This window comes from Rousettus aegyptiacus, unplaced genomic scaffold, assembly GCF_014176215.1.
Source record: "Rousettus aegyptiacus isolate mRouAeg1 unplaced genomic scaffold, mRouAeg1.p scaffold_m13_p_6, whole genome shotgun sequence".
Lineage (NCBI taxonomy): Eukaryota > Metazoa > Chordata > Mammalia > Chiroptera > Pteropodidae > Rousettus > Rousettus aegyptiacus.
The window spans coordinates 69907268-69932852 of NW_023416309.1; the positions used below are offsets into that span (position 1 = coordinate 69907268).

Sequence of the window (25585 nt, forward strand, 5' to 3'; positions counted from 1 at the left end):
GTAATTGCTTCTTCCCTTTACACCATTTCAGCTTATGAAAGGTGTCATAAGAATGCTCTACTTCGAAGAGCAGGTGGGGGGAGGGGGGAGAGCTGTATTTGGTATTTGTCCCAGGTTCCTGGCAACTCAAGGATTTTCCTAAGTGATAGGAGTGTCTTTTGCTATTCATAACAAGCCCCTTCCAATGAAACCAGAGTTTATGCTAATGAGATAAGGGGTGGTAAGGAGTAGATCCCACAAAACTTCTGGATGGAGTTTGGGGAGCTTCTTGGTTGGTGAACACATCAAAGTGCTAGGATGACAAGTACCCAGAGAAGGCATGAAAGCTCTGTACCATGTACCTCTCTCCTTCCTGAGTTCTGTGAGCTGGTCTAGCAAATAATGAACCAGAGCAGGGAAGGGAGTGGTCAAATGTCAAGGGAACTCTAATTTGTAGTTAGCAGAGCAGGAGTGTGGGTAGCTTCGGCACCACATTTGCAGCTGGATCTGAAGAGGGGCAGTTTTGTGGGGCTGAACACTTTAACTTATGAGATCTGTTACTAACTCCAGGTAGTGTCATAATTGAATTGAATTGCTTAGACACTCAGCTGATATCAGAAAACACCTGAGTGTCAACATTGGAAATACTGAAAGGTAAAGAATATTAAGATTTCCTAAAGGCAAAAAAAGTCATTTTCAAAAAATAAATCTTTTATTTCTATTGATATTTGTAAATTGATTTTTTATACTACCCAAACCTACAAACAAGCCTAAAAACAAGTGAAAAATATTCCAATTCAATTAGATTTCATGAAAATCTTACAGCAAAGAATGAATTACATGACCACATTATGCTACCTCAGGATCAAATAAAGGGTATCTTTACTTCTTTTCCTTCCTATTTGGCTCCATATTAAATCACAGTTAACTTTTTATTCCAAGATGACTTCTCTCCACTCTCCAAGGAACGTCTGACTTCCTCACCCTACTGCCCAATTAGCTTATCCCCAAAACAAAAAATTCACACCACTGTATAAAACTTTACCTGTAATAACCCTGCTTTTCACCATTTGCCCTTAGGTATCCAGAAAGGAAAAGGAATCAATTTTGCTGTTACACATAATTTTTCATATATTTTGATTAAGATAATTTGGAAAGCCTTTATACAAACTTTTACCCCTAAATGATACCTTTAAATGACAATAAGCTCAATTTTACTGACCATTTTGGTATTGATGGCTGAAACAATCTGCACTCAAAAATATGACATATTTACTGCTATGAAGCAGTGGAATATAGGAGCTTGTACCACCTAAAGCAGAAGTAAAGCATTATTTCAAAGATGACTTCTCCAATTCTAAAACACCATCCATAGTTTAGCAATAATTTAATAACTGCAGAGGGGGAAAAAAGTCACTCTATATAATTTTTAGTCATCAACAGCATATTACATTTATATAATAACCCCTTTCTTTTTCAGGAACACAGTTAACATTTGAACATGAGCATTCTCCACATTCAGAGCCTATTCATCTGGATAACTTTGACCACCGGAAATTAGATACTGCACTCTAATGACTCAGTACTTTACATAATAGCACTTAGCATATTATAGGAATTCAAATATTTCTTGAACTAATTAGTAATCCAAGCTCAACTTTTTGATTTAACACTTCTAGAACAAATAGTTTTTACTCAGCTATCTTAACTGGGGGTTTTATTTGTATTGTATTTCTTAAAAGATCTAATTTGTTGCTTCATTTTTTTCTCACTCAAAATACGTATAACTAGGAGTTATGTAGGTTCTCTGAAAATTTTAACTAGAGAAATGCTCCTTACTAATACAGCATCATGACACATAATTTAGTCATCTTCTGGCTTTAAAAAAAGATATGTGGCATTTTTAACTGAATTGCACAACATGGGACAATCTTTTAAAGTATACTCGACTGACTTTCCATTTCAGTGCTGCGTTATACTTTATATCCTTTTAGAGAAATTTTAAGTAATAACTTGTGATCCAAATTTAAATTCAAATCCAATTGTGCTACTACCAAAGCAAATAACACAGGTGGAAAACGAATAAGCATCTTCTACACAAAGCTCGTATTGTATATGTATAAACCATAACTACAGCACTATTATACTCTTCTCACCAGCAACTGTATAGCTTCTTTTGAACTCCACTGAATAATACCTTCCGATTGAAATATCACTGAGATGTGAATAACACTTTTATTTCTTGGTGGACACAATTAAGTACTATTTGTTGCCCATAAAAGTATTCTACAAATTGAGGTTTATAAAAGGTTAGAATAAAGTAGTATTAATCAAGAGTAAACCGCATTCAAAGAGAATCTGTTATATCCTATCTACTTCCTGAATATAAAGTACATAAGAGTATCCTGACTGAAATTTCTCTAATTTGTAATTTACAAATTGTGCAAGATCAAGTTGGTTTTAGAACATCATGAAAGATTTAATAATTTAGTTACAAGATGGGTGACTAAACAGGAATGGTAAAAAAGGAAAGAAAGTTGGGAAAGAAATTGTTACTACTGAAGGGTGAATAATGACACCTGTTGGACAAGAATATACTGGTCACTGAAAAGGTAACTGCTAATTGGAACACAAGTAGTTCACCAGGTTTTTTAATATTCTGGACGAGAACTCTTATTTACTTCTATTCTCACCAACCTGCCTTTTGATGACTAATTATTGTTCCCAAATGCTGGGAAGATAATGTCCTAGTGGACCTGAGCATTCTAAACACTTAATATAAATTAATAAACCAAGCTGGACTCCATTTTAAGACTGAACTTAAACTGGCAGAAGTGGTCTCACATAGCCACTACGACTTCACCAAAAAGTGTGAAGAATTATTATTTGACATGGTTTTTATATTAACTTCAGAGATTAAAGATATTTTCAAAAGTTAAAAATAACTCTGATTAATGAATAGGTTAACTCATGTTCAAGGGTATGAAGGATAAATTTCAAGTTTTAATTATCTCAAAGTACAGAAAACCGCAATAAATGTTTGTGTATACATTTGTGCATATATACATATACTTTTATATCATTCAACAGTGGTGCAGTTAAGTCAGAGATGATCGATCAGTGCTTACCCTCTATAATTTTCATTTGATGGTATGCCCCAAACACAAACTTTTTTTTCGGGCTGATTATAAATACTATTTGCAGAGCCTACAAATGTTTGGAAACACAAGTTAACCAGTCCCTAATGAAATAATTAATTTAGACAAACTATCAGATGAAAGGTTGATAAGAAAATTTAGCCTGTATGAATCACACTGACAACACCTAAACCCAATGATCAATCTTAACAAGACCTACAACCAGAAATCTTATGTTTCCTGATGTGATGCAACAAGAAATATACAGCTCCACCTATGAAGTGTTCCTGCCAAAAATTTGAATCTATACATGATCAACCCTCTATATCTGGCTACCAATTAACAGGAAATACAGGGCAAAGAGAAACATATGAAACACTAATTACTAAAAGGATATAATCAGCCAAATCCAAATGTGCAAAATGCTACAAAATACATGACCCAATTTTATCAGTAGAAAAATGGCAAGAAACAAAAGACAGAAGAGGAAACTACTCTGGATATAAAGAAACTTAAGAGACGTATCAACCAAATGCAATGAGTGTAGACCTTGTTGAGATCTCAGCTTAAACAAATCGACCTTAAATATGGCATCTGTAAGGCATTTGAGGCAATGTGAACACTGAGGCTATCTGATAATGTTTTTTTTTTATTATTATTATTTAATGGTGTAATAATGGTACCAAGGTTGTGCATTTAAGAGTCCTTATCACGTAGAAGATATGTGACTGACAGACATGTGGATGAAATAGTGATAATCAGTAGAGACAGATGGAGGGAGGAGAAACAAATGAAACAAGATTGGATTGGCCATATGCTGATAACTGTAGATGCTATGCAATGGGTACATAGGGGTTCATTATACTATTCTATTTCTGTCTATGTTTGAAAATGTCTATAATTAAAAGTTTTTAAAAAATTAAATAATGTTCTCTCTTCTAACACGACTAAAAGAAAGTAGGAGACATAAATCTTTTGCTAAAAGCATCAAGTCATTGTTGAGAGTCTGTATATAGAAATCTGTCCTCATGCAGTGCATGGCTATGCCACTTTGCTCACTGACTACCAAGTCTCCTGACCTCATCTTAGTCAGCTGTTCTCCAGACACACGACTCATTTGAGAATTCCAAAGCAATCCATTCTCTGTATCTGGCTAGGACAGAATAATTTTGTTTCTTTTACTAAATATTTTTCCCTAGTGGTAGGTAGATCTCCTATGTCCCTAGCTTCAGAGCCACAAGAAGGAATCTTTCCACTTAATGTTCTATCAGGCTTATTAGATAACATGACACTCTCCGGGGTCAGAAAATTAGAAATGATATAAATGGTTAAGTATAGATCTCACAACCATTTGCGAGTGAAGACTCCTTAAAAGCCATTTGGTCTAGAAAATCATTCCCACGGGCACCCACTGCTTTCTTTTAAAAATCAATACAACACTATGGTTTATAGCACGTAACCTGTGACCAGACCAAGGTCACGTAGTTGTCACTCATTAACTGTATGACTTTGGAAAATTTACTTAATTTTTCTGTGCTTCAGTTTCCTCATCTATAATTACTATACCTATTTCATAAGGTTGTTTTAAGGATTAAAGGAGTTAATATAAAGTGTTTAAAACAGGATTTGGTAAACAGTGAATAAGAGTTATCTGTTATTATTTCTCCCACACAGTCTGTCTCAACATGTTAAATCTCTCAAATATAAGTTTCTTCAGAGTTGGCTCTAGATTTAATTCATCTTTAAAGACCCCAGTGCCTCTTACCATTAGTGTTAAATGTTACATTTGTGCCTCTGTTTATTCAACGTTATAAAAGGTTCTCTAAAGGAGAGTGAATATGCTTGTATACACTTGATTTTCATTTCTAATTAATATTCACTTAATTTACCTAATAAAAAGAACACAAACATGGGAGTTGCAAGTTTCTCCTAGATCTTTTCGACTAGACACCTGTATCTGGATTTTGAAAGCACTCATAAAATCATGTAGTGAGAATTTAAGTATTTACGACACTTGTTTGAAACCCATCACACTAAATTTATAAGCTAAACTGAAAACCACTTTGATGAACTTGAGATTCACTTGGGAATAGTCTCTGGAAACTTTCTATATCATTTCTGCCCTGTATCTATTCAACAACAAAAGTTATGTCAAATATCTCTTCACTGTCAATAGTAAAGTTCAACTGGTAGCTGAATGGAAACTTACTACAATGTGAGTGAACTACCTAATTTTTTTCTCGTTGAAATATCACACACTAAGCTTCTCCAAATAATTTTTAAGGTGCAACAGCTGTTTGAAACAAAATGTTCCTTCTTCTAGCATCAAAAACCATTTTTCAGGAGAAATTAATGTTCCTACTATGACTTCCAAGATCAAAGGTAATTAGGCAAAATTCCTCTGGGGTGGTATAATGTACAAAGAGACCGCATGAACCTTGACTCTGCTTATACCACTACTACGATTATTGGGTTTCAATGAGTACAATAGCTGTTTCCAAACAGATGGACTTTTCCTTGGCAGTTTATAATTGTTTACAAGGATAGTGTTGGGGATACTAGACACTCGTTGGGCTTATGGCAAAATCCACAGAAGTCTTGTTTACAACTAACTTCAGCATCTGTATAAATTTAAACAAACCTTGTTAAATTCCAATAGTAACAAATATGGTCATTCAATTTTTTTGGATTGCTGAAAAAATTCCAAATGATAAAATGGTAGTCATTTGGTGTAGATTTTTGCTACATAAAATGAGAAACTGAAAGTTTAATCAGCGGAATTTTCTAAGCTCTTAGTTTTAAATGTAGGATAGCTTGACCCTCCCACCACTCCCTACTTCCCCTAGTTTTCTATACTCCACCTCCAAAAAAGTCAAATACTCTCGAGCAAAACATCATCTTTTTAGATATTTCTTATCAGGTCAGTAAACTTATTTAATGATATCAACAAATTCTTGAAAAGATTCACAAAATATCATTCCTTTTTTTTTTTTAAATGCCTACAGCACCTGGTCTTCCTAGGTGGTCTCCCATCCAAGTACTACTAAACAGGCCCGACCCTGCTTAGCTTCCGAGATCAGAAGGGATTGGGCTTGTTCAGAGTAGCATGGCTGTAGACTCATTCCTCTACCTTATTGTTTCCTTTTTGCTATTATCAATTTAAAAACAATTAGAGATACTTAATTTAAAAGAATTGCTTCACAATGAAATGAGATCTATCATTAGGAAATCCCTATTTTTCCTCCAAATATTCTGATATGCAGTGTGACCAAAAGCAATCACTACCTGTAATCTAATTTCTATGAGTGAGTTTGAGAATAATAGTCATCTCTGGAGCATGTAATTTTCTAAATAAAGACCTCATTAATATGCAAACATTCCCAAGGAAAACAACTTTGAAAAGCCACTAAATGTTTTTAAAGCTATCAAAAGTGTAAAAGGCAAAGCTACAGAAACTCAACACTAACCAAACTTGTCTTTAGCACTCAAGAACACTACAGTCATGAGCTAAGAATACATTACAGTACAGAAGGGGAAAAAAAGGCTAAAAGAGCCCTGTGTGAAAACAAAAACTATTAACAGAGTATTTCCCAAACTGTTACCTACTCCCACTTTGATTAGCACGGGATTCTTTTAGGCATTTTCTGAAGAAAATCTCTATGCCCCTAGATCCTTAATGGGTAATAATCCCCAACCAGGTAAAAAATCAGAATGTTGATACACTAAGTTAAATCTGACATTTATAAAAAGGATTTCTCAAAAACCTTGTTGTTAGGTAAATCTACTGCTCCCTTCAAAAAAAAAAATTGGTTTTATAATGCAAAGCATATCATATTCTAAAGAACGGTGTTCACAAGTTAGCTCATTAAAGCCAATGAAATAATTCAAACTTGGTCATAAATCACATAAATACCTTTACAAATACAAAATTATTATATTCAAATGACAAATGATGAACTAATCAATCTTCTAAATGTAGAAGATCTACATCAGAAAGAATATTTTTTCCCTTAAGTTGACTTATACTCTGACTTCAGAAAAAATTCAGTGATCCAACAGGGTTAAAAAAAATATAACACTTGTTTTAAATAATTCTAACTTTATTACTTATTATCTTATATACTATCTTAAACATATATATTTAGAAAACCAAAGAGCAAATAAATGCGCAAACTATAATTATAATTGATGAAAAGGAGGACCATGAGATGCAAAGTGGATTTTTAATGAATTTCTAGAAAAATCTAGTTCCAAAACTAAATATATAATCTCACACTACTGGCTTGTGTGTGTAAATAATAACACACACACATCTCCAATAAAACTCCACTATATAACAAGCAATTGTAATAAACTGATTGAAACAGTGATGTAGCAATGTAAAAAACAAAAACTATGTGAAAATCAAACAATGGAAAAAATTAATCCTTTAGAGCTTCCATTAGTCACTAGAATTATTTTACAATGCGTTTTTTTGATTTGTGATAGAGAATTGAGCATTTGAAGAAGTAGTACTCAAACTTATTGGACTTTTCACAATATTTAATTTTGTATTCTTTTGTCCCATCCCCTCCTAATCTGTTGTATAAGATATAATTACTGTTAATGAATTAAATATAAGTTTTTCTGATAACTTTGAAACACCACTAGAATAAGCCTGGAGATTCTGACACTAGAGCATGTATGCCCTAATAGATGAGAAAACCCTGCTTTGGTGATTTCAAGTCCTCTATTTTTAAAGAAATGAGCGACCACTTATAAAGTTAATGTCTATAATCCAGAGCAAGCTGGAAGACTGTTTACAAGTATTACAAAACTGCTCTTTTAATGTTTAAGTCATGCCAATTACAGAGCCGTTGGGGGAAAAAAAAGTGTTAAAATATGTAAGCAACCAAAAACTTATCCTAAAATACAGGTACCAATAGTGCAAAAATAAATGTTGTCACCTCAAGAGCCGGCCGTCTCTACCAACATCTTAGCTCTAACCCTCCTTCATATGTGTGCTCCCTTTCCTAGTCTCCCACTGAGGTCCCGGCCAACACAGGCAGCTCTACTTAACTCCACAGTAGGGCAGGCTCATTATTGGATGTCTGAGCCACAGTCATCAATCAGGAAAGCAGCTATCATGAGACCAACAGGAACCTTCATGCTTGTTCTGTCTCATGACAGAACAGTAGGAGCAAAGGTGCTCAGTACACATCCGCTCCTGTACCACCTCACCCTGGGTTCAGCTACTAATCCGCAGCATCAGTAGTTGAACACTTATAATCAATGGAAGATCAAGTCAAGTTTACTGCACTAAGAGCTCACTAAGAGCAGGGACCAATTCTACTCATTTCTGTAGCAGTAATCTCTCACTTTTTGGTACCTAGGTGTCCAATATGTGCTTTGTAAATCAATGTATAAACCGTATTGAATCCCAAAAGCTGGAAAATAAAGAGAAGAACCTCCCAAAGAGAGGAAAAGTAAAAAGGAGGATGTGGGAAAGAAGTCAAAGTGTGATGAGATAGTGGAGGCAATCTAAAGCAAGCAACAAAATGGGAATGCATATGCTTCATTTTTAGATTCTTCCATGTATATTAAAGTATGCAACACTGGAAACCTATTATTTGTATAATAATAGGAAAGGGACAGGGCCATTTAGACAGTCTAAAGGCATTTTTTATCTACCTACAAAACTACTTATAGACACCACATACATATTTTAAACTTAATATAATTAATACATTTGTCTTGTTTTATGACCATAATAGTATTAAGGCAGAAAAAAATGACAATAATGTGAATGGAGTTTTAAATTTTAAAAACGTCAGCATTTTTTAGATTTCATGTCAATATATAAAAACTACACATATTAAATATTAAATACAAATATTTTATACTAAAGTGTAAATGAAAGCTTATAAAATGTAAATGAAAGTTTATCATAGTAAATGTGTTAAAATTAAAATATGGCATAGAAGTTGTAACTTCATTACACAAATGTATGTATGTTTGTCGTGGGCAGCAAACTGCATACTATTTTTAATTTAAGGTAAGACAAGGATGATAATAATGATCCAATTAAAAAAATTTTATCTAGGGTGAAGGTATCCTGCTCTAGATTTATTATACATTTATGCTATAGGTGAAAAGTTCAAGAAATAAATCTTTTGCTAACTATATTTCAAGGGAAGTCAGAGTGTTCATTTAATAGAAATTAAGCATTTGATCCCCATCAGAAAATTTAAGAACAGCAGAAATTTTTTTTCCATGTTAAACTTTGTTTCCTTTGAACTAAGTTTCTTAAGAATGATACATATCAGGGGATCTAAAATGTACGGCATAGTAACTATAGTTAATGCTACTGTATTATATACTTGAAAGCTGCTGAGTAAATATTAAATGTTCCAAAAAGGAAATACTAATTATGTAAAGTGATGGAAGTGTTAACTAACCCTGTGTAGTAATCATTCTGCAATATATAAGTGTATCAAATCATCACATTGTACATGGTAAACTTACAGAATGTTGTATGTTAATTATACTTCAATAATGCTGACGGGAAGGGGTGCAGAATGATATATATAGAAAAAATGGTCATTATTTTTCCCTACTCTATTAATAAATAAGAAGATGAAACTAGTTACAATTTATTTTGGGACACTTTTATGTTAACTAGAGAATAGTCTCCATGAGTTCGGATTTTCTAAACCGCATTGTATACAAATTATATTTAAGCTTAAAATGCATGTCTTAGCTTTATAAGTTTTGTTTTATAGAAAACATATTCTGTATTCTATGAAGATTAGTGTCCAAATATAAAACACAAGTCTATATTGGGGGTAGGTGGCAGGAAGGAGAAACAAGCTTTGTTTTAAAGAAAAAAATAATAATAAAATGCATTAAATGTATGGGTTAAAATAAATCAATTTTGAAGCATGAGATCTCTGATACGGTTATATACTTTTTGTACTACAATCTTAAAAGTGAACTCTCCTCAACCTGGGAGTTAAATTATGATTAATTCCAAATACCTATGTACATCTTTCTATAACTATATACACATGGATACCTTTCTATACCTGTACACATATTTCTAAAGCTAGTATATCTTTTTCTACCTAAATACATTTGAATACCTATATATTATGTCTTTCTCCCATTTCAATTTCAAATGAAAAGAACAATGTACAATAAAAATAAATAACAATTTTTTTTGTATTTGGAAAAAGAATGAAAAATGGAAGCTCTTTTAATATAAAGTTTTCATGGTGGTTAGTTGAAACAATAGTAGACACATTCCCAAAACCAAGATGGATATGAAAAAAATAAGTAGCATAGTATCATAAAATATGTAGCTTACTTTGTGCCTTTTCACAGAAGTTTATCTGAAAGCCTAAAGTAAAAGAGATAAGTTCCAGTTCATTTACTGTCAATAAAACAAACCAAAATTAGAACATTACATTGCATCTTTATATTACATTTTAAATAAAACTAATTTAAGAACAGTTCAGATTGCAAAATCCTGACCACAGAAAAAACTATAAAACAAAGGCTTTCTTTAATGTAGATGTACTTTATTATAAAACTAAAACTGAGTTTAAATTATAAGAGTTATACTGTCTTTACCTTTATTTTTCACATCTATTCAATAAAAAGATCAGCTATTAGCCCTTGGAAGTTAAGAGTAACTTTTAAGACAGATTTGTCTATTCTTTCAAACTAAAAATTCAAAATATATTATTTTATTAACTCAAATTAGTGATTTGGTACTATTTATGGTTAATTACTACCAACAATTCAAAAGCTTTAGTAGTTCACAAAGTGTGAAACCTAAACACACATAGAAACTTTTTCTGGTTAATTAGGTAACTTAAAATAATAAGACAATGAACTACTGAAGGGGTACTAAAAGTAGGTCTGATAATAAAAGCTTGTTCCTAGAAATAAGACAGAGTAAGACTTTTGTTATAGAAACATGAACACATTTTCCAAATCCAATTAATTTGGTTATGCCTTATGTATACGGGGTTTACAGATGTAAGTTTTTGTAAAATGCACAGTAAAAATAAGCTGTTTAAAAGACTTCTCAAAATACCCTTTCATCCCTTCAGTACATTGGATGAATAGCTGATTTTCTTAGTGATCTATTTATGCCTGTGTTTATTACTGCTTTGGGGAACAAAATGGAGAAAGTAAATTTAGAACGAGTATCACTCAACCTTGTATTTATACAAATTCAATCAAAGGATGTAAGAAAAAGAAACAGGACTAAAGAGTATGTTTAAGTAGTCTTTCCCATGCAGTTATCAAAATGCTTAGGATTCTAAGAAAATAAAGGTATCACCTAGAATGCAGAAAACCTGAAAAATGCTAATGTAGCTACTTTGACATAAAGGTACCCTTTGGTGCACAAAAGTAACCCACTGCCTACTACCTAATGACAGAAAACAACAACAAAGGAGGAAGTAGGAATGGAAACTTCATGGAACGGAAGTACTGAGGAAAACCTGGAGGCAGGGCACAGACATTCATCTCTCTACCAGTGAAGCTCAATATGTGCCCTACCAAATGTGCAGCTGGAAGACTTCAGAAAAGAAAAGAAAAAAAATCGAAGATCCTTGGGTCTTATAAGCCTAACCAACTAAAAGCCAGCTAGCCTTCCACCAGGCAAAATGAGCCCAGCACAAGTTAAGAAGGAACCAACTCTCCCTGGAAGCAGCAATGGGACAGAGCATAGAGGAGCCTGAGCCATGGCTCCGACGTCAGTCAATCTTCCACTCTCTCCCACTAGAAAAGGGAAGGGAAAATTCACCTGTACCACAACTGAAGAGGAAGCTGATGAAACACTGAAACAATTTTAAGGCAATAGCTATTCTTCTCTTTTTAGATCTGAATACAGTTAATAGTTACTACTAGGTAGCAAAAATAAAAGGTGAGAGAAGAGGCAAACAAAATAGTAATATGAATAAGGAAAGGAGCAGGAAAAAGAAATTTGAAAGGTACAAAGAATAAGTTTGTCTGTACATATAGTTGCATAAAAAATAAGTTACAAAATAGAAAAAAATTTTAAAGGTATATGTTAACTAAAAATGTTAGAATGTCACAATCACTGCTCTAACAGTTAAGCCCACTTTTAAGTATTTAAAAATTCTCAAAACTTGAAATTCTGTTAGTAGAGAATCAATATAAGTAGCTAAAAAAGGAAGGGGGGGTGAGATTCTCAAAGCATAACTACAGACTTGCTCTTTTTACCTAATTATGAATAAATGGACTCTAAGCCTTATACCAACATCCATCTCTACATTATTTCTCACTCAGAAAAGTCTTGCTAACAGCTAACTAATGCAGAATCCCCTGCGGCAAGCAAGGACTAAACTAACTGGAACATAATGGCTCACATTTTCCGTGGAATTCAATTAAATCTATCAATTAAATCAGATAAATTTGGCTAAATCGTTCTAGAACACTAAAAGACTACCCTCTCTAAATATGACTATATGTGTAGAGTCTATATATATATATATGAAGAAGAACATGCAATAGTCAGAAAGTCTGTGTTAGTAGCACAGATTTGAGAAAGTACCAAACAGCTCCGCTAGTTCATTATATTCAAAGGGCAACGAGGGCCCCAGGGGACCACCAGCACTCCTATGCAAGAGAAAGATGGTGGGAAAGCAATAGTGATGAAAACTTCCATTATCAACTTTATAAAAAGCAAGTTTGTGGTTATGCTATAATTAGTACATTAATATTAATTTGCATATGTTGCATTTCTTAGCCTCCCTTGTCTCAAAAAATTCTAAATGCCGTCTTTCCATGGACATCCTTTAAGTCTTGCATCTCCAATTCCATGAGTACTAGATAATCAGTTGGATATGCTGCTAATAACCAGTTAATTTTTAAAATCTTAGATGCTTCACTCTTTTTTACTCTGGTGAGTTATCTGTACGTTGGGACTTAACTTTAATGATCCTCCCACTGAAATTTGAGTCTTTCTCATTTTATCTGGCCCCAGGCAAGTTTATTTACATTAAATCTTAGACCCCTAAGAATAAATATTGAGATGTACTAGGAAGAGTGCTAGTAAGCCTACAAAAAGAAATAAAGCTATTTGGGTCTTCCCCACCCTCCATTTTTCTCCTACTCTCTTTTTCTCCTACTCTCTTTCCCCTTAGTCTTACCCTCTTACCTCAATCTTAGGAGCCCTTAACTGGCCATAACTTGAAACCTACAATAGACTGTAGCTACAAAATAAAGTGATCACACCTATATTACTTTAAAAAGGCTGTTCGGGGTGTATGTAAGTGTATATAAAAATAAAGGCAAACAGTATTTGATAAAACAGAAAATAAAATGAAGGCCAGAAGACCTTCCAAGTGTGAAACTTAAACAAGTCATTTCATTTTCTTTTAGAATTTGAAAACAGTGTGTCTACACTTAATTCTGCTGGTAGAATGGCCTTTACGAGTTGTTGCAGTTATTTCCCCTCCCCTTCCTCTGGGCCGATGTTATAATCCAGAGAGAGGGCATGGGTATAAGTGGTTTTCCACCTTCTCAGTAGTTCTTGATGGTTCCCTAGACATCCTGGATTTAGTACTGCTGAAAATGGATTATGAATTACAGTATGAATCCACACTAATGTAAAGAAAATCAGAGCTGCCTTACTGGTTCATACACATAGACCAAGCCACGTCTTCTTTCCGACACAGCATGAAGAGTCTAGTTGTTTGCTGTCCTACGGCTTCAACCTCAAAATGTTGACACGTGTCTCAAACTGCAAAATTACTCATAGTACATTTTTATAGTTCTAACATATAAGAATTTATCTAAGCTTATCCAAAATTTCTATTTTCATTGTACTTTGAGTTTCATAAGATTTATTTCCTGCTGTATTTCATTCAGCTTTCTCAAACCTAAAAAAGAGCCACCTTCATTTAGTAATTCTAGGTTGCCTACATCATCCAAAACCATTCATGATTTTATAAATACTCATTAAATCCTTTCCACATTTTTTAAAATTTGGAATCTTGTCAGTTCCAATATGCCAGTTCTTCTTCTTTTTCCCTATGGCCAATGACTGCCATATTTACTCTTTGGTTATGTAATTGAATGTTAGATTATCACCCCAAGCCTGTTCAATGAACCCTAATACACCCAGGGAGAGCAACTTATTAACTATGTGACTGTAAGCCTCAATTTTTTCATCTGTAAAATATAATAATAATACACAAAGTATTTTGTGATGATTAAATACAGCAATGTATCTAAAATGTCTGACACATCCTGGAATAAAGCAGGTTATTATTATTATAATCATTATTATTCCTGGTCTCTCCCTTAGGTGAGCAACGATTGTGTCACCTTCCTACCACACCAGCTTAACCTACAAAAAACCAGTCCTTCTTTTCAATCCCAGTCACCTTAAGAGAGTTAAAAGTGGATTCCAGATAGAGGAGGGATCCCCGCCCCACTCTCTGCATTTCTGCTACAGCTCTCCCAGATACAGTCTGGTGTCCTGAGGGCTCTAACAACTTCAAAAGGTCGCTATTCCCTGCCCACCCCAACAGAAACCTACCCAGATCTCAGGGATACTGGCAAACATACCAGGGGAACCACTAATGTCTCCCTTTTTTTTTTTTTTTTTTTTTTTTTTAGCAAAGTCAGGTCATGAATAGACACACAGGCATATCAAATAGATAGCAGAACTATATATGGGAACACTTACCTTGTTTTTCCCTTTTTAAATTTTCATTTGAGTGATTTTTTGGTAAGATGAAATACAGCTTGAAAAAGCTGCTGTAGTATCCACTTTGATCATCTTCCCCTGTAGTAGGGAACGACATATTTTTCTTCAAGAATCAAGCTGTGTATGACACGATTATCTTCTTTCAAAAGGTCCATCTTGAGTTGTGCTAACTACTGGCCAATGCTTCCTTTCATTTATGTAGCCACACGATGGGCCAATCTTATCACTCCTTGCCCTTGAATCCTTTCTACAAGTATATATTAATTCCCAATCCTGCCAAGAGTGTGAAAAGACATATGAAGACTCTGGAGTTGGGGCAGAGGGTTAGAAGCTAACCCATGCCCATTAACAGGGACAAGAATTTGCTCAGATGGCAGATTTAGCCAGGATGGCAATGTTATGCTATTAACTCTTATGTTAAATGGGTTCCTTTTATATAACATGCATGGTGTTCAAAGAGTTCTTTTGCCTTTCATATCTACACTGGCCTCTTGGGCCAAGGCCTAAAGTTTTCTACTTACTTACAAATTCTCAATCAAAATGCCTCCAAATTCAAATTGCCAATGCAATTGCATACAAGTGCGTCAGGAAGCACAAAGTTTCCAAGATCAATCCAAATGTGGCTGGATGTTTAAAGCTTCCACCCCCTTACTGAAATCTAAAATAATCTTTCCCTTCTATTCCTGAATCTGCATCACTCCTGGCAAAGATTCTTCTCTCAGATCTGAATGGCTGAAATGACTTAAAGAGTGCTCAGAGAACCATGTGAACCTGTATAGTAGAGTAGTAAGAAGAGCACAGGCCACCAAACAGATGGATTAAAACCTACCTGTACTAGGGCAAATTACTTAAATGTCAGTTCCCTAATCTACAAAAAGGGACTATGCCTGGCTACCTTTAAACGAAGCAAACGAGCATCCAATTAGGCAAGGATACAGAAAAAGAGCTGTACTATTAGTTTCCCTTTTTAAGTGTGACTTAAAATTTCTTAAGTTGTATCATTTGGGCCATCTCTATCTTCTAGAGATGCAAAGAAGATTGACCTAGATTGTGTATGATGGAGTTGATTATTATCTCCTGAACCTAAAAGGAAAGCTATGGGCCCAAATCAACCCAAATTCTCAAAGTAGGTAAAAGAAATAGAATGAAAACGGAGAACTTTACGAAAAAAGAAGAAAACATTACTCAAAATAAGGGTTAACTAATACACCACCTTAAACAAGTTTCAGCACACATTCACTCTGATACGGTGCATTAAAGGAAAATGTGACAAAACAAGTATCTTAAAAGCAATATCTTTTTCTACCTTAAAAATTTTAATTCTAGCTTTGCTTTCATTTTTAAGTGAATGTAGCAAAATGCAATATGTGTTTTCAGGGGAGAACTAATTTTTTGAGCCGGGCTTGTGTCAGGTTATATCAAAAAAATGGTAAAAGTAATAATATACAATACACTGGGAAAGGCAAGCAATTCTAGGACCTGGAACTACGTATATTCAATGTCCACACAATTTAGTTCTTTAAAATTAAGATAAAAGCACCCTCCTGTGATTCTTGAAAACCACAGACTAAATGGTAGGCAATCCAATATAATCACAAATATGGCATCTCATACATATTTTATACATACTCATATATTAGAAGTATACTGATTTTAAATCTTTATTAACTTAAAACATATGCTTCATTACACCTTAAAGTTTTGTGTTTTTTAAAAGTAGAATCAACTATCATCTTTTTACTTAAATTGATATTTATAAAAGGTTCATCTAAGGATAAGGACTGGACTAGTCCATAAGTTTTGTTACAAATCTATGTGAGACCTAAGAAGAAAAAAATAACTGTCTAAAACAGCACATTAACAGAATCAGCTACCTACAACATATACCATACTTCCTGTAACAAGTTCTTCACAATTGACTACAGATTCTAACCATTTTTTTTTATTTTAAAAAACTATCATTTCTTAGCTACTTGAGTAAAGTTTAAGGAAAAGTTTTACTTTCCCCTGCTTTGTCTTCTGTAATAAATTTAACTTCTTGTGTTTGTAAGATCTTTTAAATCTAGAACATTTTAAGTGACTAGTAACTGAAGCAAGTAACTATGCCTAATAACAATTCTTATATACTTATAGATATTTTATAATTTTCAAACACTTCACATTTATTAATCCAATAATGTGATTCTCACAATAGTCCAATAAGGTAGGTAATATCCCTATTTTAATAAATTAAATGAGTAATTTCTCCAAGGTCATGGAGCTTGTATATGGCAGAACAGTTACTTAAACCAGGTAAAATAAAGATTCATCAAGCATATTCTGAAAGAAAATGCTCAATAATGAAAAATGGAAATCAATAATTTAGAGAGAAGGGCAGATCTCAATAATGAAGCTAAAAAGGAACTATGAGTGGATCATGAGGGGTAAGAGATTCACCTACTAATAACAAAAGAGACCATTACAAATAGTAGTATTATTCCTACTAACAATGATAGTGGCTAACATGTATTGCATCCTTATTATATGCCAGGTCTATGTTTTACATGCATTCTCAGAGTACCTGTGAGGTAAGCATTATTCCTACTTTGCAACTAAGAAACTGAGGCTTGGAGAGGTTCACAAAAATCTTACGTCTTAATGAAGGAAGTCAAATCCAGAACTCCAGAGCTTTGGCTCTTAAGCTTTATGATATTAAGAAAACAATATTTCCCAACTTGGACCGGTCAAGCTACAAACATACAGAGTGGTGATCCAAGTCTGAAAATACTGAAAAGGTATGCAGAGTTATCCAGTACTCCACATAGTGCTTATGCCACAGAAGGATCTCCAATGTCTGTTATATGAAATGTCTTCCATATGTTCCACAACTGGATCCTGCTGTTTGAAAGAGCATGGTCATTAACGACTCCCAGAAAGGCAGGGTTTTGGGGTGGCAAGTGGAAGCAGATTGTGGGGAGGAGGTAGAAATATACCAAACATCTTTTAAGGACCATCTCTGTGAAGTGTGACCTAAAGTCAAAGGTCCTTGGTTGATGACGTATTAGAAGTTAGGTTCTAACATTACAAAACAAAAATGAGACATACTAAATGCTGCTTAAGATCATGCTTTCTAACCTAAAGTATGCTAGACAACATCCTGAGAATTTCAAGCACTTCCCCTCATTCTTAGTAATAAAAAGAGGTTCAAATAACAGATATAACAGATTTCTGAATCAATCAAGGCTATACACAGTACTACAAAAGAAAATTCATCAGTAATTGAATGAGTTTTATGTCCTCCTCCTCCCTTTTCAAATGGGTTCACCTTATTAGAAAGTTTTGTTTACTAGGTAGGTATCAAAACACAGGGATGAGGGAGGAGAAGGGAGGGCATCAGAATTCCTAACTACAACAACTCTGAGTTCCTAGAAAACTCCAAGCTCTTTCCCACTCCAGAACCTTCACACACACTGTTCCCTCTGCCAGGAACTCTCTTCTTTAGCATAATAGGGTCATCTTTCCAGACAGATCCTCTTTGACCATCTTATAAAAGCAGATTATCTCCCTTATTATCATCTATCACAAAATCCAGCTTGTTTTTTTTATTTACCTGCATGTCTTCCCTCTTCCCTCCTATCGAGAGCATAAGCACCATCGGGGATGAGACTGGTCAGAGTACTATTGTCTGACTGGGCAAATACTCAATATTTTTTAAACCAAAATAAATTTATACAGCTTTTTCAAAATATGACCTCCCTATCCTCCCAAAATAGCACCACCCCACAAAATTGCATTATTTTTATAAGTTATCCATTTGAATAGGCAACACAATCCTAAACTTTCATTTTGCTGTTTCATTTCCCCACACCAAAAACTACACTGTAAATCTGTAAGATCAGAAAACATACCTTGTACTTCAACTGTATACTGTGCTATGCAACATAGTGTCATCCAATAACTAACGAATTCAATTTGAATTAATTATCTGAGGGCCTGCACAGATAGTGTCCTCTGAGCTCTGACATCATCCTGTCTAAATATCTATCACTGTTCTTTACATATATTAAAATTATCTCATGGGGAGGGTGACACGGTTATAAAAATGAATAGAATCCTGCCTCTGCTTCCTGAATCACACACACGCATAAACAAGAAATATTCAATAAATGTTGAACCTGACTAGACAACATGGTTAAGAAACCAAGGAGCCCTTTAGGAACCATGGTCACACTGACCATCGATGGGTAGTCCAACTGATTCTGCTAATAATTTAACATAAGCAGTTTGCTAAAGTTGTCAAGAGATTTCTGAGATTCCCTTTTAAAAATAGCCTTGCTACTCGAAATTCCCCAGTAAACTTAAGGAAATGGTCCCTAATTGGCTGGGGCCTGGTATTTTCACAACACCCCCTGTCAAGAGCTGCACGGAGCTAATAAGCATTACCAGCGGGAAAAGCCATTAAATAGGAGAGCTGCCTCAAATATCCAGACACTACACAGTGCACCTTGACCCCTGCCTATTTCCTGTATCTCTCCATTTAAACGGAATCCACTTTTTTTTATTTTTCCTGCATGCAATGCTAACACAGAAATCCCTGGCCCAGTACAAATGGCCTCTCCCAAGCCAGTGGCTGTCTAACTACCTTACAGGTGGCACAGGGCTGAGCAACCCCCCACCCGAACCAGCGCACTGAAACCCTGAAGAAGTTTGGAAACATAGGGTCTAATAGAACCGCGGAGCCCAGAGGTCAACTTGGTGGTCTGGCTGCAAGCTGTGCCCTGAAGGGAACCAAGATGGCCCTAAGCGGGGCCCCACTGCGGCGGCGGGTAGCCGAGCAAGGGAGCAGAGCCGAGGGGCGCCGGGCTGAGGGGCGCCGGGACGCGGCGGCCGCCGCCGCCTACCTGAGCGGCCGGGGGTCAGGGAGCCAGGCCCCGCGGCGCCTCCCGCCCCGCCGCAGCTTTGGCCAGCGCGTTCCCGGAAACGCGGCCGAGGCGCGCGCCAGGTAAGCAGCGGCCGCGATGGGGGCGACCGCGGGGGCGGTCCCGGGCCAGGTGGGCCCCGAGAATCCGCGGAGCAGCGGGGCAGGGCCCAGGGGCCGAGCACAGGCAAAGGCCGCGACCCGGGCCTGCGCGGGCCAGAGCCCGGATTCGGGCCGAGCCCGAGGCGGCTAGCACGGGGTGGGAAGCCGCGAAGGAGGGAGCGAGGCAGGAGCGGGCAGCTCCGGTGGCTTCCTCGGCCGTTCCGGGGGCGTCCGCGGCCGCGGGGACAGGCCGCGACGACGCCGACGGCCGCGCCAGGGAGTCGAGGTCTCAGCGCTGCCGCGTTCCTTACCCTGCATGCTGCTGACGGCCGGGTGGCCCGACGCCGGGGACCCTACGGGGCCCGGGGTGCCGCTGCCGCTGCCACCCCCGGAGCCGCCGCCGCCGCTCGGGCTCGGAGCCGCCATTGTTGGGAGTGAGGAGCCGAGCGGCGCCGCGGCGGCTGCAATGCAGCAAGCTCGGCCTCTCGCTCGGCCGAGGGGCGCGGCCTCCGCCGTCTTGGCCCCGCCCCTGGCATGCCCTGGACACGCCTCCGACACGTTCCCCGCGAGCCTGACGCGGAGCCGCACCAGATGCTGAGACGCAGAACCGCCTAGATCGCAGCTCCCGGACCCCAAGGCCAGGCAGAAGTCTTGCACCGGGGCTGTGGGCCCGTCCGTGGGAACTAAAGCGGTAGACAGAATTAGGAGTCTGTGCGCATTTCAGGGAATGAGACGATTCATAGCTTCCCACAGAGGTCCCAAACTAGCTTGTTGGATCTCAGAACCCAAAATCAGAATAGTAAATTTGAAAGGGATCCCAGGGATCATGCTTCTTGCCTAGTAGCTGACGTGGACCTTCCAGGGAGAGTTGTCTCTACCTATGATTCCATCAGGAGCTCCTGTTAAGCCCTGCCTAACACCCCAATCCTCTACACTGCCCTGGGGGCTCCTAAGGGGTGCTACTGAAAGTACCGTTCATGAACCCATCCCAAAACTACTGAATCAGAATCTACATTTTAATAATATCACCGGGTAATGTATATGCATATTAAATTTGAAAAACATTACCTTAAATATCCAACTCTCCCTGGCCTCCGAAAATGTGCTATCTACTTCACTGTCTTCCCCTAAAGATATACTGGATTTCCTCTTCTACCTCCTCTACACCTTTTATAAGACTAGCCATTGCCATTATTAGTAATTACATAAAATGACAATCCCAAAAAACGAAATCAGGTTTCTTCCAGTGCTTTGTATAGAGACTTTAATTTTAGGAAATCTGCAGCTAAAAGCAGGAAAAAGTTCCTGTGAGGCTAGTGGTTTGTGGACCACAGAAATGTAATTAGAATGGTGAAACATAGGTCTCTGGGCAGAGGTTTGTCTTGCCTAAGTAGAGTATCCCAAGTAGTCTAAACTATGGAGCCAGATGTTCCCTGCCCTTCAGAAGTGTTGCACAGTATATTCCAGGACCTATTTCTCTAACCTCCTTCCACCCAGTCCTTATCTGTGCTGGGATTTCCTCAAAGCATCTTAGAAATGTGTTCTCAATGAAAAGAGCCCTTCCTTCTTGCTCCAAACCTAATCTCAGCCATCACCTTGATTGCTCATAGTTTGTGAGCAAATGAACCAAGTGGAATATCCCCATTGGAACACAGTTGTAGGATGACCAGATACCAAATAGTTGTATTTGAACAAGTTTGTTCAGATACTAACAGTCACCAGTCACTAGAAATAGGAATTAAGGAGAATAAACTGGGGAGACAATAAAGACAATTTGAGAGTGAGAGCAGGTAGCTGTACTTAATTGCAGAGCCTCAGAGGGTTTGGCTAACTAAGCAGTATTTCCAAGTTCAGGTAGTTGTAAACATTTTCAAATCCCCATCTAGAAATCAGTACCCCACCTCGCTCTTTTTGGTCCTGGGGATCCTAAATGTAGGAGTCCTTAGAGGGGAAATCTTATCAGAACCAGAAAGGAAAGATTCCCATCCAAGCTGTTCAGCCCATAGTACAGACTAAATAGTCTATGTACCCTTCTGCAAAGTGGTGATGGAAGATGTATAACAAATGACAAAGAAAAGGAGGAGCTGTGGCTCCTTACCATTGTCTCCTTTTCAGGTGCAGATTGAAGATGACTTTCTTTATTTTGGGATTCATATTTTAGTGCCTGGGGGAGCTAGTATCAATATGGGAATGAAATTCTTTCCAAACATCAATACAACTTGCCAAATATTTAAAAACATTGATGCAGAAAAATAGGGATACATACCCCTTGCATTTCCATTGGTTTGGCCACTTTGGCATACTGAAAAAAGACATCAACACCCTCGTACTTTGCTGGCAAATGAACCAAGTGCAGTATCCTGTCATCATCAGGCCCCAGTTGTAGGATGCCCAGATACCAAATAGTTGCATTTGAGCAAGTTTCCAACACTTTTTTCCAATACCTGCCAGTAGGGTTCCCCACGAGTTCCTATTGTCTAAATGTTATTGTTTTGTGTGTGTCATCTCATTTCTCATTTCCAGTTGCAGAAACCCACCCCCAATCTTTGATGTGGACAATTGATATAGTCATAGTCTTATGTAAAGTGCTACAAGCCCCCCTTTCCAATTATCCATATTTCTTTAATAGAAACTTATTTCTTTAATAGAAATCCCAGAGGTAATACTAAAGAACAGGCAACCACTAGAAAAAAAGTTTTAAAAACATATAGTTTTTCAATAGTGTTTTAGATTATGTATAGGTTGTATTTAAATATATATTTAAAAAAAGAGTGTAATCGAGTAAGAAAAACTTTGCCCTAAAATAGTTAAATGACCATAAGTGAAAAAATATATGCGTAACAAGTAAACCTAAGGGAAAACATTCAACCTAGGAAATTCATTCAGGAAAGTTGAGTTAAAAGAGTAATGTGTAACTAGTTAGGTTTTTTCGTTTAATAATACTTAATGCTGGGTTTGTGACTAAACTAATAGTATACTTGCATTAATGTTAGCCTTGTTAACTGCTGGATAAGAACCAAGAATAAGAATCAATTAGATCTGCATTTGGGCAAAAATAAGAATGGATCTCAATTTGTTCACGTTGATGAAGCTATGAGATTTTTACTTTTTTCTTATGCTCATATTTTTCTTATGGTTTTATGAAGAGGTTTTTTCTTATGTGTTCTATGGTTTGTTATAGACTAAATTTTGTCCCCCAAATATTTGTATGTTGAAGTGCTAACCCTCAGTACCTCAGAAAGTGACTGTACTTGGTGATAAGGCCTTTAAAGAGGTAATTAAGGTAAAATGAGGTCACAATTGGATTGGTGGACCCCAATCCAATATGAGTTGTATCCTTATAAGGAAAATAGGACACAGATACACACAGAAGGAAGAGTGTTTGCAGATACAGAGAGAAGAGGGCCATCTTCTCCCTGGAGAAAGGCCTCAGGGAGGCCTTAGTCTCAGACTTTCAGCCTCCAAGCCTGTGAGAAAATAAATATCTGTTGTTTAAGTCACCCAGACTGTGGTATTTTGTTATGGCAGCCCTAACTAACTCAAACATGGTTCAAAAAGTGAATTGCTTAAAAGAAGTATAGCCTTTTTAGTAATAATAATAGTAGCATACATAATCTTTTGGGAAAGGGAAGGGCAATTAAGCAATATGTATCAATAACCAGCCACTTCACATTTACAAGAGCTCCTTAAGAAAATTCCAGATGTGCCTGAAACTCTTGGATCTACCGTGTAGTGACTTTTCCTTCCCACTAGAGAGGATGGAAATAACAGATTAAGACCATGGCTATGCACAATGTATAAGCAAGATTAGAGTGCCCTGTCCTGAAAGATGCGGCAGAGAAGAGTAACATCCGCATATCCCCTGCTTAGAGTACCTTTGTTTAGAAATCTAGCTTATTTTTGATAAATATGTCTCAATGGTTAGGTTAAGAAGACATTTTTCACCTCAGGTTCCAAATAAATTGAAAATAAGTTAAAACCAGATTTCATCTTACGACCCTAATTTCAGCTTCAGAGAAGATAACAAGAAGGGTCAGACACCTTTATTTGGCTGGGACAATCACCAGATATTCCCTGTAAGTGTTCAGCAGTGGGCTTTGAGCAAAACTCAACTCCAGTTCATCCCCAAATCATTGAGCGCTCAATACCAGTCCATCCAATGACTGATTTTACCTCTTTTGGCAGAGAGCTGCAAGCTGTGCAGATTTCTGGATATTGGATGAACATTACATTTAATTAGAAATAGAGAGTATGTGAGTGAGAATCTTTGGTTCGTGCTATCAAAAGAACCAAAGTTCTGTCTGGTTCAGATAAAAGAAAACATTACTAATTTTGACTATTAACAATCATTCATGGGTATAAAGATTTATAAGTAAATGTTTGTCACATTATCTGTAGGAAGAAAAAATAGGAACACCTTGCTCTAAGTCACTACCACTAAGTGAAAGGTAATATTAATAGTATCAGTTATGGTCTGACCGGATACAAACATATACAAAGATATGATTCTCATTTGTTAGACCTATATCCACAGCCTGTCCTCATATTCTGTACTCTGTTTATCCTTTTTTTTTTTTTTTTAAGAAACTAAAATGGAGTAAAGAGAACAGTTGACTTCTTTGAGGGGAGGAAGGAGTGCAGCATGATTGACTGGGAAGGGCAGGAAGAAACTTTCTAAGATAATAGTCATGTTCTATATCTTGACAAGTTTGGGTTACAGAATTATATACTCTTGTCAAAATCCAGAAAATATATGCTCAGGATTTATCCACTTCGAGGTAGTTAAATTACACGTTAAAATATATATGCATAAATATCAAATTCCAGCTGATGGTATAAATACTAAAGTATTCAAGAGGACATGTACTAATATCTGGAGCTTTGAAATATGTCAAAAACAAGGTGGATGGATGAAAGGATAGCGCAGGATAGACAGATGGATAGGTAAGTGCCAAAACAAGCATAATAAAATGTTAATGGTAAAATCTATTGGTGGGCAGACTGACGTTACCTATAATTTTTTCAACTGTATGTTTGAAATTTTTTGTAATAAAATATTAGAGGGAAACAAAAAACAATAAAAATTTTTAAAATCACAAAAATTAAACGTATTGCTAAATTATATTGCTCCCTACAGCAAAACTTACAAACCATGTAATTTAACTTCTAATGACTATAAATTTGTCTAACTAATTTGTCTAATTGGGTAGGTTTCTTATAAAAAATCAGGACTTATTGAAACTTCTCATCTAAAAGGAATCACTTAGGGTATGACCATGCAGGGTCTTCATGTACAAGGATATATGTCGCTGTGGACTTAATCTGAGACCACACAGGCATCCCTGGATAATTCGATTGTAGAATTTAATAATTATTTATGGGAGGACACTGTGGTTTTTATTTTTGTTTTCAAGATTAAGCAACAGTAGCTGGTTTGAATTAAATAACCTTTTTTTGTTTTATTCTGGAGTTTTTCAGATGGCTTTATTGAGATGTAATTTATATACCATATAGTTCACCTATTTGAAGTGTACAATTCAGTAGGTTTTACTGTATTTACAGAATTGTACAACCATCATGATAGTCAAATTTGGAGCATTTTTGTCACCCCGAAAAGAAACTCCATATCCTCTGCAGTATCTTTCAATTGGCCCCAAACCTCCAACACCCGCAGCTTTAGGCAACCACTAATCTTTTTTCTGTCTCCATACATTTGCCTATTCTAGACAATTAATATAA

At 36.4% G+C, this 25585-nt stretch overlaps 1 protein-coding gene and 1 pseudogene across 3 annotated transcripts in view; both read right to left on the bottom strand.

Moving 5' to 3' along the window:
* The window catches only part of MAP2K4 (mitogen-activated protein kinase kinase 4), a 100202-nt gene extending 79867 nt beyond the window's left edge, over window positions 1-20335 (bottom strand). The window contains exons 1-2 of one of the 3 annotated variants that reach the window (XM_016158072.2): window positions 20158-20320; window positions 10462-10494 (exon numbers count right to left, since the gene is read on the bottom strand). In XM_016158072.2, the coding sequence (XP_016013558.1) occupies window positions 10462-10494; window positions 20158-20272 (148 nt within the window). In that variant the 5' untranslated portion in view covers window positions 20273-20320. Of the gene's footprint in view, window positions 1-10461; window positions 10495-14826; window positions 19680-20157 lie in introns of those variants that run through there. The other 2 variants (XM_016158071.2, XM_016158073.2) reach the window with 2 other exon arrangements.
* On the bottom strand, window positions 6113-6234 carry LOC118604635 (annotated as a pseudogene).
* Window positions 20336-25585: the final 5250 nt, after the last annotated feature.